This window comes from Choloepus didactylus, chromosome 2, assembly GCF_015220235.1.
Source record: "Choloepus didactylus isolate mChoDid1 chromosome 2, mChoDid1.pri, whole genome shotgun sequence".
NCBI classification, from domain to species: Eukaryota; Metazoa; Chordata; class Mammalia; order Pilosa; family Megalonychidae; genus Choloepus; species Choloepus didactylus.
In genome coordinates this window covers 199,464,884-199,484,353 of record NC_051308.1, presented here as the reverse complement: position 1 = coordinate 199,484,353, position 19,470 = coordinate 199,464,884, and the positions used below count along the sequence as shown (strand labels likewise).

The following is a 19,470-nucleotide window of genomic DNA, read 5'->3' as shown; positions in this document are numbered from 1 at the left end:
GGACAAAGGTAGAAAGAAAAACAAAACTTGTGGTTTGCTTTGGGGAAGGGAGGAGGGAAATCCCTATTATGCTTAAAAAGAGTGGGAGGAGTTAGTAGACTTTCTAGGATGTTAGAAGCTTGGATATGGGATGCCTTCTGTAATAAAAGGAGTTTGAATAGAGAGGGTTAGAGATAAGATGGATGGAAGGAGGGAAGGATAAACGGAAGGACAGTTAGTTAGAGAGATAGAGGCATAGATGACTATATTGTCCTCTGTAAGGTGGGCTGAATTGGCTTCACAAGGTTCTTAGTAAAGGGGGTGATCTAGAACCAAGCAATTGACTTTGAGTTTGGTTCTGCTTTATAAAATAAGGTCTCTCTTTATAACTAGGTGGCCAAGTTACTGAAATCAAAGCCTCCACCTAGAATTCTCTTTCCAATTATAAACTTGTGAGAAATACTTGTAGAAAATTGCTGGGAAATATAAAAGAGCAGGGTGGGGTGAGGGTGGGGGACTCTATTGCCCAGAAGTACACTATTAGTATCTAATGTATTTACATCTATTCTTTTTGTGTGTGTTTTAAACCTAGTTGTGTTATAGATCTTTAACATACAATACATAGTCAACTTTGTCTTCTGCTTTTTTCACTTAAAACTATAGCATAAGCATTTTCACAATATTATAAACTCTTCATAAATATCCATTATATGAATGTGTCATGATTCACTTAATCAATTTCCCACTTAGGCATTTAGATTTTTCTCTATTTATAAAAAATGATGTTATGAATTTTTTTTTTTTTTTTTTTTTGCATAAATCCTTATTCACGCTTCAGATTATTTCTTCAGTCTAGGTTTCTAGTACTGCAATTGCTGGCTCAAAGCTACAAATACACAGGTATAATGTAAACCCCCAAAACTCAGAGTAACCTCTTTTTCTCTCTTGAATTTTGTGTCTTCCTGATCCCTGAAGTGTGGTTCCCCATGGCCTTCAGGATCAAGTTCAAGCTTCCTGGAGTAGTGTGACTGTTAATTTTAAGTGCTGACTAATACAGGTAGCCCACAGGGCTCCCTGTGACTGGTCTTTGCCTCCCGTTCAGCCAACCTCCTGCTCCTTCCACCCTTGCTCCTCCCAGGCCAGCCATACCAAACTCCTTGTAATTCCAAGTACAGTCAACTGTTAAATATCTGCGTCTTCACACAAGCTGTTCCCTCTGCCCGTAATGCCTATTCCCTTCGCTTTCCCCCAGGCTTTATCTCCTATTCTTCCTTAAAAACTCATCTCAGAGGTCACCTCTCCAAGCCTTGACTGACCCCAAGTCCAGTTCAGATGACCCTGCTTTTCCTGCATGGTCCTTCCCTATGATAACGTTTACCACCCTGTTCTACAATCATTGATTTACTTGGTCTGGAGCTCCAGACCAGGGGTTTGCAAACTTTCTATGGTCAAGGAATCCTTTATGCAAACATATGCCTTACACTAATGATATTTAACATTTTTTGAGAATACATTATGTGCCTGGCATGGTGCCTTATGCAAGTCACATGCATCACTTCATTTCATCCTCACAAGAACCTCTTAAAATGAGGAAACGGAAGCTTATCAAGGTTAAGCAACCTGCCCGAGGTAGGACAGCTATTGAGTGTTGAATTGGGATTTATACCTGGGCCTGAGCCTAAGCTCTTAACCACGAAATTACACTGCTCTGGTTAAAATGGAGAGGAACCCTGTGTGAGGGTTTCCCTAGACTCCTTGCATTTTTTCTGAACACAGTTTGAAAACCACTGCTCTATCCTAGATTATTAGTTTCTTGGGGAAGGGATCATTTCTTATTTGCCTTTGTATTGTGGTGTATAGGGTCTGGGTTCAGAAAGTGTTTGTTGAATGGATGAATAAATGAATGATTTCTTCTTTTGAAGGTTAAAGGGATGTTAATATTTGTCTATAGACTTTACTGACCTTGAAGTGAAAGCAAGCAGCGTAAGCCTGGAATGACCTTGCTGAGTGGAAAGTTCATGGCTCATTGGCTGGAAGGCCAGGCTGTGCCCAGGCTGATAAGATATCTCACAGCCAGACACTAGGACTAGAATGCGGGTAGCTGGGCATTGGGCATTAGTACTTTGGGAGTACAGGGGTAGGGGTGGGGTGGGGATTCTTGATGAAAGGTTAAACAGTTCAGTTCTTGCTAGAAGCAGTGATTAGTCTGGTCTTTTTTCATCAGAATTCAGCTCTCTCCACCACGGTAAATAATGGACTAATTAGGCATCTGGCTTACTTGATTTCCCATGGCTAAGGCCAATTTCTGAAATGCAATATGCTATTTGATGTACCAGCATGAATTCTTCCTAGGCTCAAGAGCCTCCCTACAGCAACAACCAAAAATAACTCCCGGAGAAATTCCACACATGTTGAACACAAAACACCCTAAAATGTAACCTATTCTACCATAGGCCTGCTCAGCTAAAGTCCTGATGGGGTAGCAGGTTGTATGCATACTTTAACCTGCTCAGGACAGGGGCTCAAAAGGGGAGGAGTATGCTGGATGGGGGAGAAATGGATGAGGTAGGTTAATTTGAAAAGCTCCTGGAAGAGATAGCCTGGAGGTGAAATAGAAAGAAAGAAAAACTGGAATGGTTGGGTACCTGGAAAGAGGTTATTTCAGGGGTGTCAGGCTACTGCACCTAGAGATCCCTTTAAACATATTGTGGCTCGGAAAATTGGGTGATCATAGGATAGGGAAACTGGGAAAGCAAATGGTCTAACTTAGAAATCAGGGTTAAGTGGAATAGACATTGACAGCAGAAAGGGAGTAAAGAGAAGAATTTTAGAAGTTGCAGGTCTGTGATGGAGATCCTACATGTCTGGGTTCCAATATTCCAGAATTTCAGAATTTGTGAACCCAAGAAAATAACCCATTCATGGGAGTTCTTTGTGACAGAGGATGAGCAGAGACAAAATAAAAGATGAGTCCATGGAAATCCAATAGTATGTGAGAGAATGGGAGAGGTTTGTGAGTTGAGAACAATGGCTTTTCTCCAGGATGTCTCAGTGCCATCTTGCTGGGAAACAATACGTTGCTTGAGGTAGCTACCAAGATTTCCCCAAGCACTCACTGAAAGCCTACTAAGTGTTGGACTCTGTCAGGTAATAGAGACACAAGATGAAAAAGTCAGAGCTCCTGACCTTGAGAAGCACACAGGCGAAAGGTGGCAGACAGGAAAACCATCACTAAAACACTGCATGACATGTGCTTTAACCAGGGGGTGTCCAAGCTCTGTGGATGCCTATAGGGAACACCCTTCTGGAGATTCTGTGTTTTAATCAATCAATGGCTCAAGAGGTTCTCAGTGAGCTACCCCTGAGTGCCTGGTCCTGTCCAGTGTGGCAGGGAGTTGACGTCAGATTCTTTGCACTGGAGGAGTTAGCAATTTAATTGAGAAAACAGAACCTACTGCCACAGGAGATGGTACTATAGCACCAAGCACATGCAAAACACTCTATTAATGTTTATAGGATAAACCACTAGAATGAAAGATGCAAAGTCTATTAATAGTTACAGAAGAACAAAGACACGAAAGCTCACCGTGGGGCAAAGTGTTTAGGGAAAGCAAGATTTGGAGAATGACTTAGTTTGCCTTTGGTTTGGAATACTCTTCATCCTCTTTAACCACTCAGCAAATACCTATCCATTCTTTGAAACCTTGTTCAGCTGTTAATTCCAGGTGTTGGAGGATTTCTTCTTTCCTGCCTAATGCATAAACGAATACTATCTCCATTTTTCATGCACCTACTATTGAAGGTTAATTATATACACATTATCTAATCCTGACAGAAATCCCAAGAGGTAGGCATTGTTAACCCCATTTTTACAGAGAGAGAACTGAGACAGAGAGAGTTTTATTGACCTGGCTCAAAGGGAACCTTCTAAAAGCTTTGCTTGAACCCCATGCAGTTAAAACAGTATGTATCTAGTCAGTGTTTAAGAAGTACCCAGAGTCTTTCAGGATGAAAAGATGTTAGAAAAATTGAAGGGTGAAACCAGCTTGACAGGAATATTACTCTGAAGCAAGAAATCCATCTTTCTACCCTGCTTTCTCCAAGAGAGTCAAAGTTATCATCTAGAGAGTTTAAAAAAACCATGTGTTTTATCACAGGTTGTAGTAGTTGCCCTTTAGAAAAATAATGATCTCTCTTGAAATTCCTTAAAGTTTCATAAACCATCTCAAACTGTTGTAGGAAACACTGTAAAAATTTCATGAACCTAAAGCAGCCTATGTTCTCAGAGCCCCCTATACAATATTATATCTACTAAAAGTGTCTATTCCCCTATAGGTCCTTACCCCTCAGTGGCTATTTGCTGATTTCTTGGACCATGTTAGCAGAGGTGGAAAAATATTTGCATAGACCTTAGAGTGTGATGTGTGGTCGTGGTGTGAGTGCATTTACTCCATCCTGCACGAATCTCCCAGCAACTGGCTGTCCTCTGGACAGGTCAACAGGACATCCCTCTCCACCCCACCTCAGGGCGGTCTACACCCTTAACAATAATCCCCCCTCACCTTTATAAAATGTTTTTCATTCGTATACCTTGAATCTCTGCAACTTGTGAGAGAGGCAGGTCAGGGATTGCTCTTCTCTTTTATAGTTGGGCACACTGTGGCTTAGGGAACTAACACCTATTGAGTGTCTGATATGTGCTAAGCACATTCATAGACATTCAGTCCAGGCTCCTCTTCCCTGGCAGCCACCAGGACTTTTGTGCCTTGTCATGGAAATCTTGACCATCAGTGGATCATGCACTATAACCATCAGACAGTCCAAGATGACGCAGAGCTAGAAGGCCCCTTTGGAGACATCTTTCAACCCCTACAATGTACATGTAGGGCCCAGAGCGGGGAAGAGACTTGCCTAAGGGCACAAGGCAAGTTAGTAGTTTAGCTCTTCCGGCAAGGGAGTTAGGGCTCCTAGCCTCTCCTACTGCCATGAAGGAAAGCCCACATAGTTTCAGCTGCTCCCTGCAGGAAACCCCCAGGATAATAAAGTCATAGACATGGGGATGAAACACAGTCCAGATTCCAGAGTTCCTGAGGCCTCAGTGAGACAGTGTTAAAATGCCCTCGAAAGGTGGTTTTCACCTGGGGTGGCACTGCCATGGGGTTAAAGAATTATCCCACCCAAATGCCATGGCTGTGGACTCCTGCTTTCCTAGTTTACCTCTAGGTGTGTATGTGGGATGGGAGTCAGGGCTCCACCAGTATTCTACCTTCACCCCCAGACCTTCCCAAGGTCAGTGTACCCCTTCTTCCAGCAAAGGAAAAGGTTGTCAGGTATGATCATGCAGCTTCCGTCGGGTCTCTAATGAGGATTTGGCATCTTAGGGCCTCCTTCCAGCCTGGTGACCCAGTGAACCCCATGCTCATCTTAGGGACAGATCTCATGAGCCATTTCCTCAGAGTGCACAATATTAATTGAGTGCTGAAACTGTGTGCTTGGCTGTGTGTTTATGTATCCATTCTTTGTATGATTATGTGTATGTGCTTCTCTGGGTGTCTTTTTTTATTTATCATTTTTATGTTTTATGCATATGTATTTTTCTGCTTTATGTATGTGAATGTATGCATTTTTTGCATATTTTTATGTTATGGTGTGTGTGTGTGTGTATATGTGTGTTTCATGTGTTGGTGTGAAGGAGTGCTGGTTCTGATTTTTATTTCATGTCACCAACTGCTCTGTTTGTCAAGTAAATGTGTTATAATTTATTTATTTACTTGACAGAAAGAGAGCAGCTTATCTTGAGGACTACAGGAGGCAAGGAGAGAAAAAAAAAAAAAACAACCCAACCCTGTGTTGCTCTATTTTAAAAGCTGTTCTGTGTTGTTATGGCAGCTAATTTTCCTTAAATGATTTAAGGAAACGTATCTGTCTAAAAGAGCTGCAGCCATGTTGTTATAGCAACATAGGCAGCAGCTGAGGAGGGCCTTTATCCTCTAAAAAGGGTGGGAGAATCACCCCCAGAACACAAAAATCTCTCAAAGAAGCTACCGTTGGGCTCTGGGGGACTCAGCATGCAAAGCAGAGAGCAGGAGGAGACCCATGCACCTCCCACAGTCAGATCCTGTGGATTCTTCTTATAAACAGCCCTTGCCACCCTTGAGTTCAGACCTCATTGTCCTTCACTTGGACTACTGCAACAAGCTCCTAGCTGGTTTTTCTCTCTTCTTCCTACTGGTCTTAATTCCTTTCATCCATCCTACAAACTGCACACTTATTAATTTTCTAAAGCATATATTCTTTATCCTTCTGTTCATTCATCATTGAACATAATATTCTCTAGTGTACCACGTTCTGTACTAGGTGCTGAGAGTTGAGAAATGAATAGGACATGTCCTTGAATAGCAGGCAAAGAAGCATTGGCCTTTATCCCAAAGGTAATGGGGAGTCACTGAAGGTTTTAGGCAGGGAAGAAAGACCTAGTTGGTTTCAAATTTTAGAAGGACTCTAGGGTTTCTAGATTGGGAGACTGAGTGGATGGAACTGCTATTCATTGACATCTCTCTGTCTTCCTCAACTATCTTTGATGGCTCTCCACTGACTACACTGATTCTCAAGATTGAGAGGGGGTGTGTGCCAGAATATTCCTGATAAGCTGCACTTTGTTCCATTGCCTTGATTTTTTTTTAACAGTGATGATACTTAATTCAATTAAAAATCAATTTAAAAGAGGGCCTGAGACTGATTTTTAGTGAGAAGGGCCAGTTTCCTTGGCCCAGTATTCAAACTCTTCCACGTACTTCCTCACATCTGCCTCTCACCCTGCCTCCTCGTGGCCCCGTCATAAATCCTACACACCTATCTAAGCAGGTGAGGTCTCCCACTTGCATTCTATTGCTCAGTTTTTCCTAGAATGCCCTCTCCCCTTCCCAGTAACCACCTCCATACCATAGATACTTGTTGAAGTAGTACACATTCCTAAAGGCTCAATATAAATGCAAATTCCTCAACAAAACTTCCTTGGATCATCCTCCTCCTCCACTGGATTCATCTTCTCCAGCCCCACCTTCCCAAAACACTCCATTTGCTCCTCTATTATGCATACTTCCTGGATATCTTGAATAAATATTGTTCATATGAGTCTGAACTTCCCATCAGATTATGAGCTCCTCCTGGACTGGAATCCTGTCCCATTAATTTCTGTAACCCCAGAGGTTACCTGAGGGTCTTGCACATGATGGTGTTGACAGTGTTGAGAAGTGTGTGTTGCATTCACACAGAATTTGAAAGCAACAGCTGCTTTTTATTTAGCTCTACCAAACACTTCTCTGCATGTGTCTCATGGTACATAGTGCTAGTAGAGTTACAGATGGATGGTCCTAGGAAGTTCATCTACAAATGGGCTTAGCTTTTTAACATCACATCTGGACAAAGGTATGAGAGGAGGGCCCTGTGTCTGGTTTTCTGTGTGAACGACTCTGGTTGTGCGGCATATTGTGTGATGTGAAGCCACCGCCATAATCTATGGTATGGATGTCAGGTTAAAAGCAAACTCCCGTGGTAGGGAGTGAGCTCTCACCTGAAAGGTGATGTCATTTCTAGTGCTAATTACCTAGGGAAGAGGTTGAGCTCTCAGACCTAAAAGCAGAAGGGAAGGAGAGACCTTGATGTAGAAAGGAGTTGGAACCTAGCTCTCCTGGTCTTAACTACCACCTAAAGTAGCAAAATGTCTAAAAGCAGCTTCTGAACAGGAGGTGTTTGGATGCTGGGAACAGATTAGGTACTGGGAAGGCAAAGGGTCTGGGGATCTGGCCCTTGGTGGCTAGAGAAAGCTAATTTCAGTGGTGGGTAAAATGGGGTGGGTATTGAATCTAGGGTTGGAGCAAGTTAGTAAAGAAAATCAGAAACCTGTACCGTAAGAGTGAGAGTAGGTGATGCCATTTCAGGTTCTAATCCTGGGGGTTTAGGAAAATTGCAGGAGATTGCAGGGGAACCCAGGAGAGGGTTTGTGTTCACTTACCAGAGACTTAATTAAAGCAGGGCACAATGATGGTGACAGCAGAATCAGGATACCCTCTGTTTTAGTTTCCTAGGCTGCTCAAGAAAACACCATGAAATGGGTTGGCTTAAACAATGGGAATTTATTAGCTTACGGTTTTGAGGCTAAAAGAAAATCCAAATCAAGGCATCATCAAGGCAATGCTTCTCCTCAAAGACTGTGGCATTCTGGGACTGACAGCTGGCAACCTTGGCTCCTGTGTCACATGGCAAGGCACATGGTGGCATATCCTGGTTTCTCCCTTCTCTTCTGCGTTCTGTGTCCAGCCTCTTGCTTCCTGTGGCTTTCTCTTTCTTTGTCTGAATTTCACTCTGCTTAGAAAGGACTCCAGTAACAGGGTTAAGACCCATCCTGATTGAGGTGGGTCACACCTTCTTAACCAAAGTAACTTCATCACAAGTCTCACTTACAGTAACCCATAGGAATGAATTAAATTTAAGAACATGTTCTTCTGTGGTTCATATAACTTCAAACCATCACACTCCATCTTCTGGACCCCAAAAGACATGTTCTTTCTGTATGCAAAATACATTAATTCCATCACAATATCCCAAAAGCCTTAAGTCCTTTAAAAAACAAAGCTTAGTACAAAATCTCATCAAAATCCATTATGGGTGTAATCTGTCCTGGGGCACCCACAGGAATGGATTAAATTTAAGAATATGTTTTTCTGGGGTACTAACAGCTAACCACCACTCCCGCCAAGGGGAAGGTGAGATTGTGGTGGGGTTTGCGGTTCAGTTGCTCCTCTTCACCAAGAGAGTCTTTTAAAATGAAACCACCCAGGCTTTGGGTTTGCTTCATCCACACAGCATTCATCAAACATTCATGTTCAACACCTGCTCAAAGTCAGGTGCCTGCTGGGCCCTGGGGACTCCAAGGTCAGTCAGCCAGACCTGGCCCCGGGAGACTCCCAGTCACACCTGGTAAACAAGGGCCGTGCTGTCCGCAGGGAGTTATCATGGGAGTGGACCAGGAAACACCTTCTGATATTGGAGATCCACTGTAGTCCTCTGGGTTAAGCACTCCTTTGTTGAGATCATCATTTAATATCCAGTGTCCCTGAGAGAGTTAATAACTAGGTGAGCACAGGGCTAGGAAAGCAGCCTTTGAAGTAAATGCCCTCATACTAGGACATTAGGCATTTTTTTTTTCTTTTTTTTTCTTTTTTACCAGGTTAGAAGGACATGGAAGGGCTTGTTGCAGGAGACCGAAAGTGTAGACTGGACATATCGCTCCTGCTCAGCTTCTAACTGAGGCTATCTAAAGCGAATGAGTTCTTTGTTTCCATATTTTCTGTTCTTCCTGGGTTCCCGTCTTGCTGGTTTTCCTGGGTTCCCATCTTAGGAAGGGCACTACCACCCACCCCACTGTCTAAGCCAAAGCCTTGGGTATCATCCAAGACTCTTCCATCTCCCTTCAGCCACAGTCACTAAGACTCTCATGTCTTCCTCCTGGCACCCATCCTCCTAACAGTCATTAAAGGTTTCTGAAATGCAAATCTGATCCTGTTACTCTCCTGCCAAACATTCAGTGGCTCTGTGTTCCCAAAAGAATAAAGTCCCAATTGCTCCATATATCATACTCCCCCCCCCTCCTTTTCCAACTCTCTGCCCCAAGTGCCAGCCATCCTGAACAACTTGCAGTCTTCTGAGTATGCCTCCTTCTTGAGGTAGATGCACATGCTGCTTCCTCTACCTGGAAAGCCCTTCCTGCTCTGTACAGCCTTCATGAATCATCAGGTGTTACCTCTTGTTTTGGGCTTCTTCTATGGGCCCCTACACCTGCTGTCTCCATCCATAGATGCACCTATAACAACATCTCTATAAATGCCTGTTTCTACCGGGCTGTGAGCACCAGCTCTGTGTACTCCCAGTGCCCAGTACTGGACATGGCATATAGATGGAGTTCAGTGAGAAACAGCACTCAGGCTGTCTTGCAGCTTCTCTGCTTACTGATTCTGCGTGCAGAAGGCCACTCAGATGGAGGTAGGGAGGCTGTGAGCATTTTGAAACAATTCCAGAAAGTGTCCTAGCAGTTCAGATGGCACTGGGTAGAGTGATTATGATTATGTCTTTGACAGTAACAGTCAGGAGAGAAACACCTTTAAAGCTATTAGGGGCAATGCTTTGGGGCACTACAGCGTTTGCAACTGGTCACAGTGACACCTGAAATTTAATCTGGATTGCATCAAATAATGTTTGATGAGGACTTGTTACACACTAGGTACTGTGCTATGTAGGTTCACATACCTTATAAGTAGAGAGATAATATAATTTATTATTGAAACCAGGACATTTTTAAGAGTGAAAGGGGCACTTTAATAAATACTCCAGGACAAGATATAAATCAGAACTGCCCCAGGAAGACTGAGACCTTACCTATACATCACACTTTGTGCTTTGTTTTTGTAACTCCTGGCACAATTTGTAAATCTGTATTTATCAGCTTTCCTTGTTGAGTGTGTATTTTCTCAATAGATTGCAAAGGCTATGGTTTTGTTTACTCTTAGAACTCCAGCACTCAATATATAGAAAACACTTAAAAATATTTGTGGAAAGAAGGAAGGAAAGAATGAGGCAAAGAATTGGGAAAGGAGAGATGAAAGGAGGAAGAGAGGAAGGGAAGGAGGGAGGAGCTGGGACCCTCTTCCTGGTCAGCTGGACTCCTATGTCAGTGCTCGATGTCCTTGCTTGTGGCAGAAGGAAGGTGGACCTTCAGCGAGAAAATGACTGACACATCTAGCTCAGCATCCATGGTGCACTTATTAAGATCCAACCAGCTGATGATCAATCTATTTATGGACACAAAGATTTTCCTAATATCTGTATATCTCTGTCTTTCCTAATCTATGTTTTGTAACATGGCTGAGTGCCCGGTTGTTTGTGAGCAGATCAGTAACTTCTCACTGATGATGGCAATGGCTGGCTGAAGCCTCTTCCTTTTTAACAACCTCAAACCCTTCCTCCCACCCACTAGTTCTCTCCTAAGGGATTCATCTAAAACACCACTTTGTTCAATGGCACCCACTCTATCACTCCTCCTGGTTTTATTCTTTCACCATGCCTCATTTTCCCCTCTGAGAATAACTGTTTTGTGTGGTTTATAAGACCATATTACATTTGGCATATTAGGATTTGCCATGTTCAATACAATCCAATTCAACAAACAATCATTGAATATCTACTATCAGTCCGATCAGAAAAAAAATGTAGGGGCTGGTCTCTTTAAAAAGGAGTTAGCAAAAGAACTAGGCATCTGATTCTGTGAGGGAATCTGCAGTCAATGTAGAGTCTGGGAGGAGGACAGGACCCAGCAGACTACAAAGAGTTCCTGAAAAAATCAGAAGCAGTTTCTCTCTTCAAGAAAAGCTGATTGGGATGGCATCGAGGGTTCAAGGCAATAAAGAGATTTGATGAGCATAGTTAACACATTCCTTTATAGACAGAAAGGACAAATTGGAAAAGGGAGCGAATACACTAGAGCTATGGCTACACAAGCCCCGACACAGCAGGTGGATGCTGTTAAGGGACCCAGGAAAGCAAAGTTCACAAAGGAGTGTCAAATTAATAGTTGAGTTTCATAACCTGGATAACCACATTGCACCCAAGGATCCTTGCTCTAATATATCCATTTGTTTTTAAGTACAAGTTTCTGTCTGATATGTATGTATATATATATATATATGTTGTTCTTTAATTCAGGATATTTCTATTGGCATCTTTAAAAAGAGCAAGTAGAATGAGTTACATGGGTGCATCTCTGAAGTACTACAACCCTGAAACCTGTGCTGTCTTGGCAATCAACATCCATCACCTGATGACAGTCAAGGGGTCATAAAATCACAGTCATCAAAGTTGGAAGGGACTCAGATGTAATTTCATCATAATGTCTTCCAAACAATTTAGTCTCCTCTATGCCAATTTTGTCAGTGCCATTTAGCTTCGAGTTGAACACTTTAAGTAAGGAAAAGCTCCCACACCCACTCCATCCTCAGGCAGCTCTAATTGTTAAAAAGTTCCATTCATTTCTCTATAGGCCTCACCTCTTGTCCCCTACCTGGAAAAGGTCTGTCTTGCCCTTTTTCTTATAGTTCTTCAGAGAAAGAATAGAATGATTGTGGTCTTCTTTCCTTCTCAAAGGTATCTACAAAACCCCAATGTCTTCTATTTCTTACAGATAAGATCTTTCCCCTAAGAGGAAACTTGGTATGGATACCCATTGTCCTGTCTGCCCAGTTTTCCTTCTTTCTTCTGGAATAGCAGGCCATCATCTCTGGGAACAGGTTCACCCCCTCCACGCATACTTCAACTATGTGGTTCTAGTGAGGCTGCAATGTCTTTACATAACCTTCTCTCCAGAGCCTGAGTTCACTTGCCCAGTGGTTGACATATCCTCCAAGCTAGACCAATCACAGTCCTTTCCAGAGATTTTTCTTAACTGGACCTGGAAAATGAGAGTAGATCACTCTCTAGTGATGGGAACCAATGGATGTGACCTTTGGCAGTCATGTTCCCTGCATGTGAAGACCAGTCCACAGTCTTCAGTTATCTGAGATACCATAGTACCCTTCCAATAAATTCTCCATTTTGCTTAAATTAGCTCAAGTTGTATTCTTTTGCTTGTGAACAAAAAGCCCTGACAAATGTGGACAAGCGCTAGTATATTTCTTTCATCCCATGAGACCTCCACAACTGAACCCAATATTTGTAAGGGGTGGGGGAGAAGAAGGGATTGAGAGGAGGTCCCTGGGTCTGTCAAATTCAGAGAAGTGCAGGCCTAGTCCCTCTGTGGTTTTGACCATGTATTTGATTTGCAGCCCCTAGTGGAATTTCCCAATTCCACTTGATTGCTTCCTTCTTCCAGATGAAGCCATAAGACATCAGCTGCTGAGGACATTTAGTTACTCACCGGATCATTGTACATCTGGATGATGAGCTGTTTCACCCCATGCAGAGTAGGGTGGACCCATGGGGAGGGATCCAGCCAGTGACGATTCAGGTCAAACCCCATCAGAGAGCACCTAGGCAGTACACCAAGTAGGAATCAGTATTGACAGGACAAACCAAGCTTCTCCAGCTTTTCCAGAGATAGTTCTAAATACTTTACATGTATTAATTCATTCAATGCTTTCAACAACCCTATGAGGTCACTAACATGATAATTCCCACTTTACAGGTGAAGAAACTAAGTCACAGAGAAGTTCAAATATATTTCTATGGAGCAGCCTCATGTCAGAGTTCACACACTGAGATCCATAGATAGATGCACCTCTCCTACACAGGGCAGTAGAAAAATACTCAGGCCCAACCCAAATTGTCACCTTATTCCTCTGTCTCACAACTACAACTAATCCATTGTTTCTACCTTCAAAACATAGCCAGAATCCAACTCCATTTTATCACCTCCACTGATACTACCTTAGATTTAAACCAAGATCCAGAGTATTGTAATAATATCCTACTTTGTCTTCTTGCTTACCCTTGTTTCCTCTCCCTTCACCTCCCCAACAGCCAGAGTGATCCTCTTAAAACATATCATATCTTGTCCTTCCTCTGCCTAAATGGTCACCTGTTACACTCAGGGTAAAGCCCTTACATGCTACAGGGCCCATGTGTCAGCCCTTCACCTTTACAAGCTCAGGTCCTACCACGCTCTCTCTGTGCCAGATACCGGCCTCCTCACTGTTCTTCCAACTCACCAGGTGCTTCCTGTCTCAGGGTTTTTGCACAGCCTGTTCTCTCGGCCTGGAATCCTCTTCCTCCAGATGTCTGAGTAACTCCTTCTCTCAGTTATTTCAAATCTTTGTTCAGACGCCACCTGCTCAGTGAAGCCTATCCTGACCACCTTCTCTATTCTTAACTCTCCCTGGGACACATTAAAGAACTTCATTACGGCAAGTGCCACTGTGACCTCTGGTTCTCCTCCTCTCCCTCCTCTCCTTCTCTTCTCCCCACTTGTAATTGGGAAGAGATGCCTCTGCTCTCAGCTGATACTCACTGTAGGTACTCTCCTGGCCAGGCCAGGCTGAGGTACAACTTCCATCAACACTGCTTCCTCACAATTCACATTAGTCTCACTGTCCCATCTCCTCCTATTCCCAGAATGAGTCTCCCACACATATCTAAATTTTGCTTTCTTGAACAAGATTCATCTATGGCTCTCCATGGACAAAAGAATAAAATTCTGCTCTTTACCCCAAATTCTAAACCTATGGTAGCCATATCCTTCTCTCCTTTCTCTCTTCCCCATATTTCCCCCCTTTTCTTCTCTATCTCACTCTTTTACTCCCCCTGTCTTAACCTCTAAGCCCCTGTCTTTATTTTCTTAAGCAATATAATTTAACCTCTGCTCAGCTTATTGAATTTGCATTCCCACCTATCACCTTGCTCAGCAAAATAAAGGACCCTCAGGAACCACTTCTCCTTAAAGATAATTGTGGTGGGGATGGGGAGGTAAATAATTAATAATTTCCTCCTAATGCTTAACCTAAGCATGGTGGGAACCCACGGGAGAATAACTAATGTTTCGTGGAAGAACGTGGAAAAAGGTTTCACTGAGTAGAAGCTATGTGATTTGGGCATTGTTGAATAAGTAGAATTTTGCCAGGTATCAGAGGCAGAAAGAACAGTGCAGGTGAAGACAGGTACTGTGAACCCACCCAGGATGCTGGAGAAATGGTTGGCAATTGAGCTTGGCTGGATCATAAGTACGTGCTAAGGGATGGTAAAGGGAGATGAGGTGAAATGCGAAGGGGCTTAAATACCAGCAAGGAGTTTGCACTATTTTGTCTCTGCACTGCTGTATTTAGAGCAACCACATGCTTATGGCTTCTTATTGGTTGCAGAGCAGGAGCAGAGACAGCCCTACATGCAGGTTACAACAGCAACATCTTCACAGTCAAGGGAACAACCAATTTCTTGACACGACTTTGTTCCAAGAACTAAGTACTTTACTAAATTAATCCTGACAACAATCCTGAGAGACAGGGTGCTATTATTAATCCCATTTTACAGATGGAAAAATTTAAATGCAGAGATTATAAACAACTTGCTCACAAAAAGAGGTGATAGTCAGTATTGGTGCCCAAGCAGTATGACCTCGGACCTTGAGCTCTTAGCCCCTTTACCTCATTACATTAATAACTAGTATTTAATGCATGCTTACTATGTATCAGGCACCAGGATAAGGCTTTTATATGGGTTTTGGCACTTGCCCACAGCAGTTGTACATTAATTTTGTACTGTTGTTAAGTATTTATCTCTCTAGCCTGGGCTCTTTCCATTGTAGCAGGTATTAGAATTGGGTCTAAAACCAGTCTTTTGGACACTCCATCCAGGGCTCCATAGATTCCATGAACTTCTGTGTCTTATCTATATTGTCTTCTCCCTTATGTTTCTGGTCTCAAACAAATGGTAAATCCTAAAGGGTATAAATCTAGCCTGCTTGCTTTCTTCCTCCCTTTCTCCCCTACCTCCACTTGAATTGAGCCTCCATAGTATGACAGGTGCTGGGATGTGCACAGAGAAGAAATCAGAAATAAGTCAAACTTCTAAGGCCCTCAGAAAGCTCATAGTCTACTGCAGGAAACAGACTTCTTGAGCAAAACAGTTCCTTTGGGAGAAGGCACACAGAAGAAGACTGAAGACTGCAGACTCCTAGGAATGTAAGCCTTGGACTTGAATTCAAGTCCTCCATGTGTATGTGTATATTTTTATACTCTTTTCTCTCCTTCACCCAACCCTGAGAGTCAGTGGTATGTGTGGATTTACAGAGCTGCTGATGACCCCATCAGGGTATCAGACTCCTTCTTACAAATGTCTTTGACCTTAGTCCCCCTGGGGCAAATGAAAGAACCACATTTCCCATCACAGTGCTATTTCTACCCCAAGTAAAAGCTAGAGAAGAATAATATAGCAATTTCCAGGAACATCCTTTGACTCTACAGGCAGATTCTCACCAGAGGTCCTGCCTAGACTGTCTGCTTCCCTAGGGCCAGGCTGATCCGACACTGCCCCCTGTGAGTGTGAGGATAACGCCTCATGGCCTGCAGAGAGAAGATCACTGAGTTCAGGTCCCCTGCTCTGCTGCTGGCCTACTGTGTGACTTTGGGCAATTTCCTTGCTCTCTCTAGGCTTAAGCTTTCTCAACTACAAATGGAGAAGGGGAGTTGAACCATAAACTTTTGAAGATCCCCTTTTAGCTTGGACTGTTCTCCCCACACCCCCACTGCCAGTGGGGAGAGATTGCGAGAACGGAGATGCCTGGATGCCAATAATTCTCTTTGCTCTAAAGAGAGGGGTCACTGATGCTCACTCTCCTGGCCAGGAGAGTTACTTCCTGACCTTGAACTTGGAAATGTGTTCCCTTTCACTTGCCATTACAATCTGAACATTTTTCTTTGTTATTAAACACTTCATAACTGCCATTTTAATAGTGTTGTAATGTGACATATTATCCCATTGTATGAATCCTCCATAATTCCTCTAGCCATTTCCCCATTAAGGCACATTTATGTTGTTTTCAATGCTTCACTATTTTAAAAAAGCACTGTCGAATACTTCTATTGCCAAATTTGTTTCCATATTTCAGAATTTTTCCTTAGAACAGAAGTAGAATTCCCAGAAGTAAAATTATTTGGTAAGAGGATTGACTGATTGTAAAATCACTTTTTAAAACAAAAACAAGTTGTCAGTATAGAAAGTAGAAAAGAACAACAAAAAAGTAACATCCTCTTCCCAAAGACAACCACTGTTAGCCTTTTGAAGCCTTTTTTGCTGCCTTTTCTTTCTGAGCTTATAGTAGTTAAGTGTAGCAGTAGCTAATGTTTAATGAGCAGTTACTATCTGCCCTTATATGAGGTATCATCTCATTAAATCTTCAATTTAACTTGTTAAAGCCCTGATTTCCACTTTACAGATAAGAAAAAGATTTAGAAAAATTAAATAATTTCTTCAAGGTCACAGAGCTACTATGCAGCAACATGAAAATTTGTGCTCAGGTAAGCTTAATTCTCAGAGTCTAAAATCTTAACAATTGCTCTCCTTACTTTGACCACATTAAATTGTCTTTCAAAAAGGAAACATATAATTCTGTGATTAATGTCTTGAACTACAGCCTTACGCATGCATTTCTTAAACATTCTGGTTTGCACTATAACTACTCTCGGGAGTGATTAAGGATGGACACATACTCATCTAAAACTTGCCCAGGGTCATTCAGATGGCATGTGGAAGAGTTGAATTCAAATGCCCAAGCTCTCCTGGGAAAGCAACATTTTAAGACCAACTCTCTGCCTTCCAGGAATATGTAAGTTAAGGAGCAGGGACTAGCTTAGGGAACAAGGATGAGGCAAATACAGCAATTCATCAACATTTTATTGAGAACTTTCTATATACCAAGCTCCAAGGTAGGAGCTGCTAGGATATACTGATTGATGAGAGATGTCCTGTGCCCTCAAGAAACATATAGTCTAATGGGAAAAAGAAGATATGATCACAGATTTGTATCTATTTTATAATTCAAGACAGTGCTATAGGATTAATAAATGAGTTAACACATGTGATGAACTTAGCACAGGACTGACACATAATAGCAGCTCAAAATGCTGTATTATTGTTTTCATTTTACTTTATTATTATAAAGTACATTCTATACAAGTGACATAGACTAATAGGTTTGCGGTCCATAGGAAGCTGCAGTGGACAGCAGTGGACAGCAGTGGTCAGGGGTGACCACCCATCTCTTCCTCTAGTCTGGGAATCAGACAGGTTTGAGTCCAAATTCATGCTCTGTTCCCTCTTAACTGTGGTGAGCATCTGTCCATTTTCTTTAGGGAATGCCCAGCACCTAACCCTATGATTAGATTAGGGAGTTTGGGGGGCAGGTAAGTTACTCCTCCATTGCTCCTCTATCATTGCAAGATGCTGAGGTCATGACCCTGCTTTGTCTCCCAACACAGAAGGCAGATGAGCTGCATCATCCCTCTTTGTGACCTGGCAGCCAGGGAAGCAGCAGGAACCCATGCACAAGAAATGACCACTCCTGCCCCGGACTTAACCTTGGGAATAGGTGACGCAGGATGGCTGGATGGGTCATGTGGCAGTGCTGCCATGGAACAGAGGCAGATTATTCTTGCCAATAGCCAGTCAGTGTTCTGCCCTCCAGAGCTACTTCGTTAATTGTGTGTTTTCCAAGTCTTGCCCTCTAGTTTCCGGTTGATTCTGTAAGCCCCTTCCTATAAATTCCCTTTTTTGCTTGAGTGGCTGGAGTCAGTCCTTGATACTTTAACTAAAAGCATCATAAACCATATGGCCTTATGGGCTAATTTATAGAAAACTCCAGTGGGCCCTATACTGTCCACCCCCCAATCGTCGGTCATCAAGCAGAGGGACCCATTGGTCTGGGTGTTATGCCTACAGAACTCTTTAGAAGCTAAAGCATTTGTGAAACTCTTCAGCAAGAAGTACTTGTGTTGGGTACTTGTTGAGCTTAAGAATGCTTCTAATGGTAATTGATCTATCAGTAGGTGGGTATTTACTGAACAAAACACCTTAACTGAAGATGCAAGAGCCCTGGCTAGAGGTCAGCATTCCAGGCCCTGCCTCCATTGTGCTGTGTTTTCTTGGGCAATTTATCTCCCCTCCCTGGGCTCTGCATTCTTCTCTTACAATGAGGGGGTTATTCTTCACTCACAGAGATCTCTTTCAGCTCTCTCATTATATCATTCTAGAGCATCAGAACTGGTCTTTACTCTCAGAGCCAGTGATTCAAAGGAAGCACACATTTCCAATAAAGTTAAGTTAAAATACAAAGAAAACAAAATATTCTAGAAAAAAAGGTTGATACCATTTTTAAAAGAACACTGAAGAACTAAGGAATACCAATATTTTAACACCAATTGCACGCATTTTTCAATATTTGAGATTTGTGTGGGACGTAATTCCTGTCTCTATGAGTTCACAAGGAGCTCTAAACCTTGAAGAGAAGGGAAGTTTGACAAAAGTCAAGACATGAGAGAGTATTCTAGGCAGAGGATGTGGTACGTGTAAAGTCAGGGAATTGATGATGGTCAGAAATTATACATATTTCTAACAGGCTATGAGCGTCCTGTGCTTGTGTCTCTAACTGACAATAGGTACAAGAAGTCCACGTGTGGTGCAGACTCTTTCTCTTCAGTGGTTTCAGGACCAAAAAAAAAAAAAGCAGCTGCCTAAAGACAGGGGAATGGACAAGATGACCTCCAGATGCCAAGCTCTCACTCCTATGATTGCCCGTCTAGAGTCAGTGAGTACAAAATCCCGGATCTCTGCCCAACCTTTTCTCCTTGGTATTCTATTCTGTTATTTATTTTTAGATGAGATTTCTGCATGGGCTCAAAATCAGACCCATGGCCTTACAAGAATGAGGCTACATATGGAGTCAATGGGATAGAATAT

General features: G+C 42.6%; 1 protein-coding gene across 4 annotated transcripts in view; it reads right to left on the bottom strand.

The window, feature by feature from the left end:
* The window catches only part of AGBL4 (ATP/GTP binding protein like 4), a 1,783,169-nt gene that overhangs the window by 128,799 nt on the left and 1,634,900 nt on the right, over positions 1–19,470 (bottom strand). For all 4 annotated transcript variants that reach the window (XM_037827269.1, XM_037827268.1, XM_037827270.1 and 1 more), the window contains one exon: positions 12,944–13,055. In XM_037827269.1, coding sequence (XP_037683197.1) covers positions 12,944–13,055 — 112 coding nt within the window. The remainder of the gene's footprint in view (positions 1–12,943; positions 13,056–19,470) is intronic.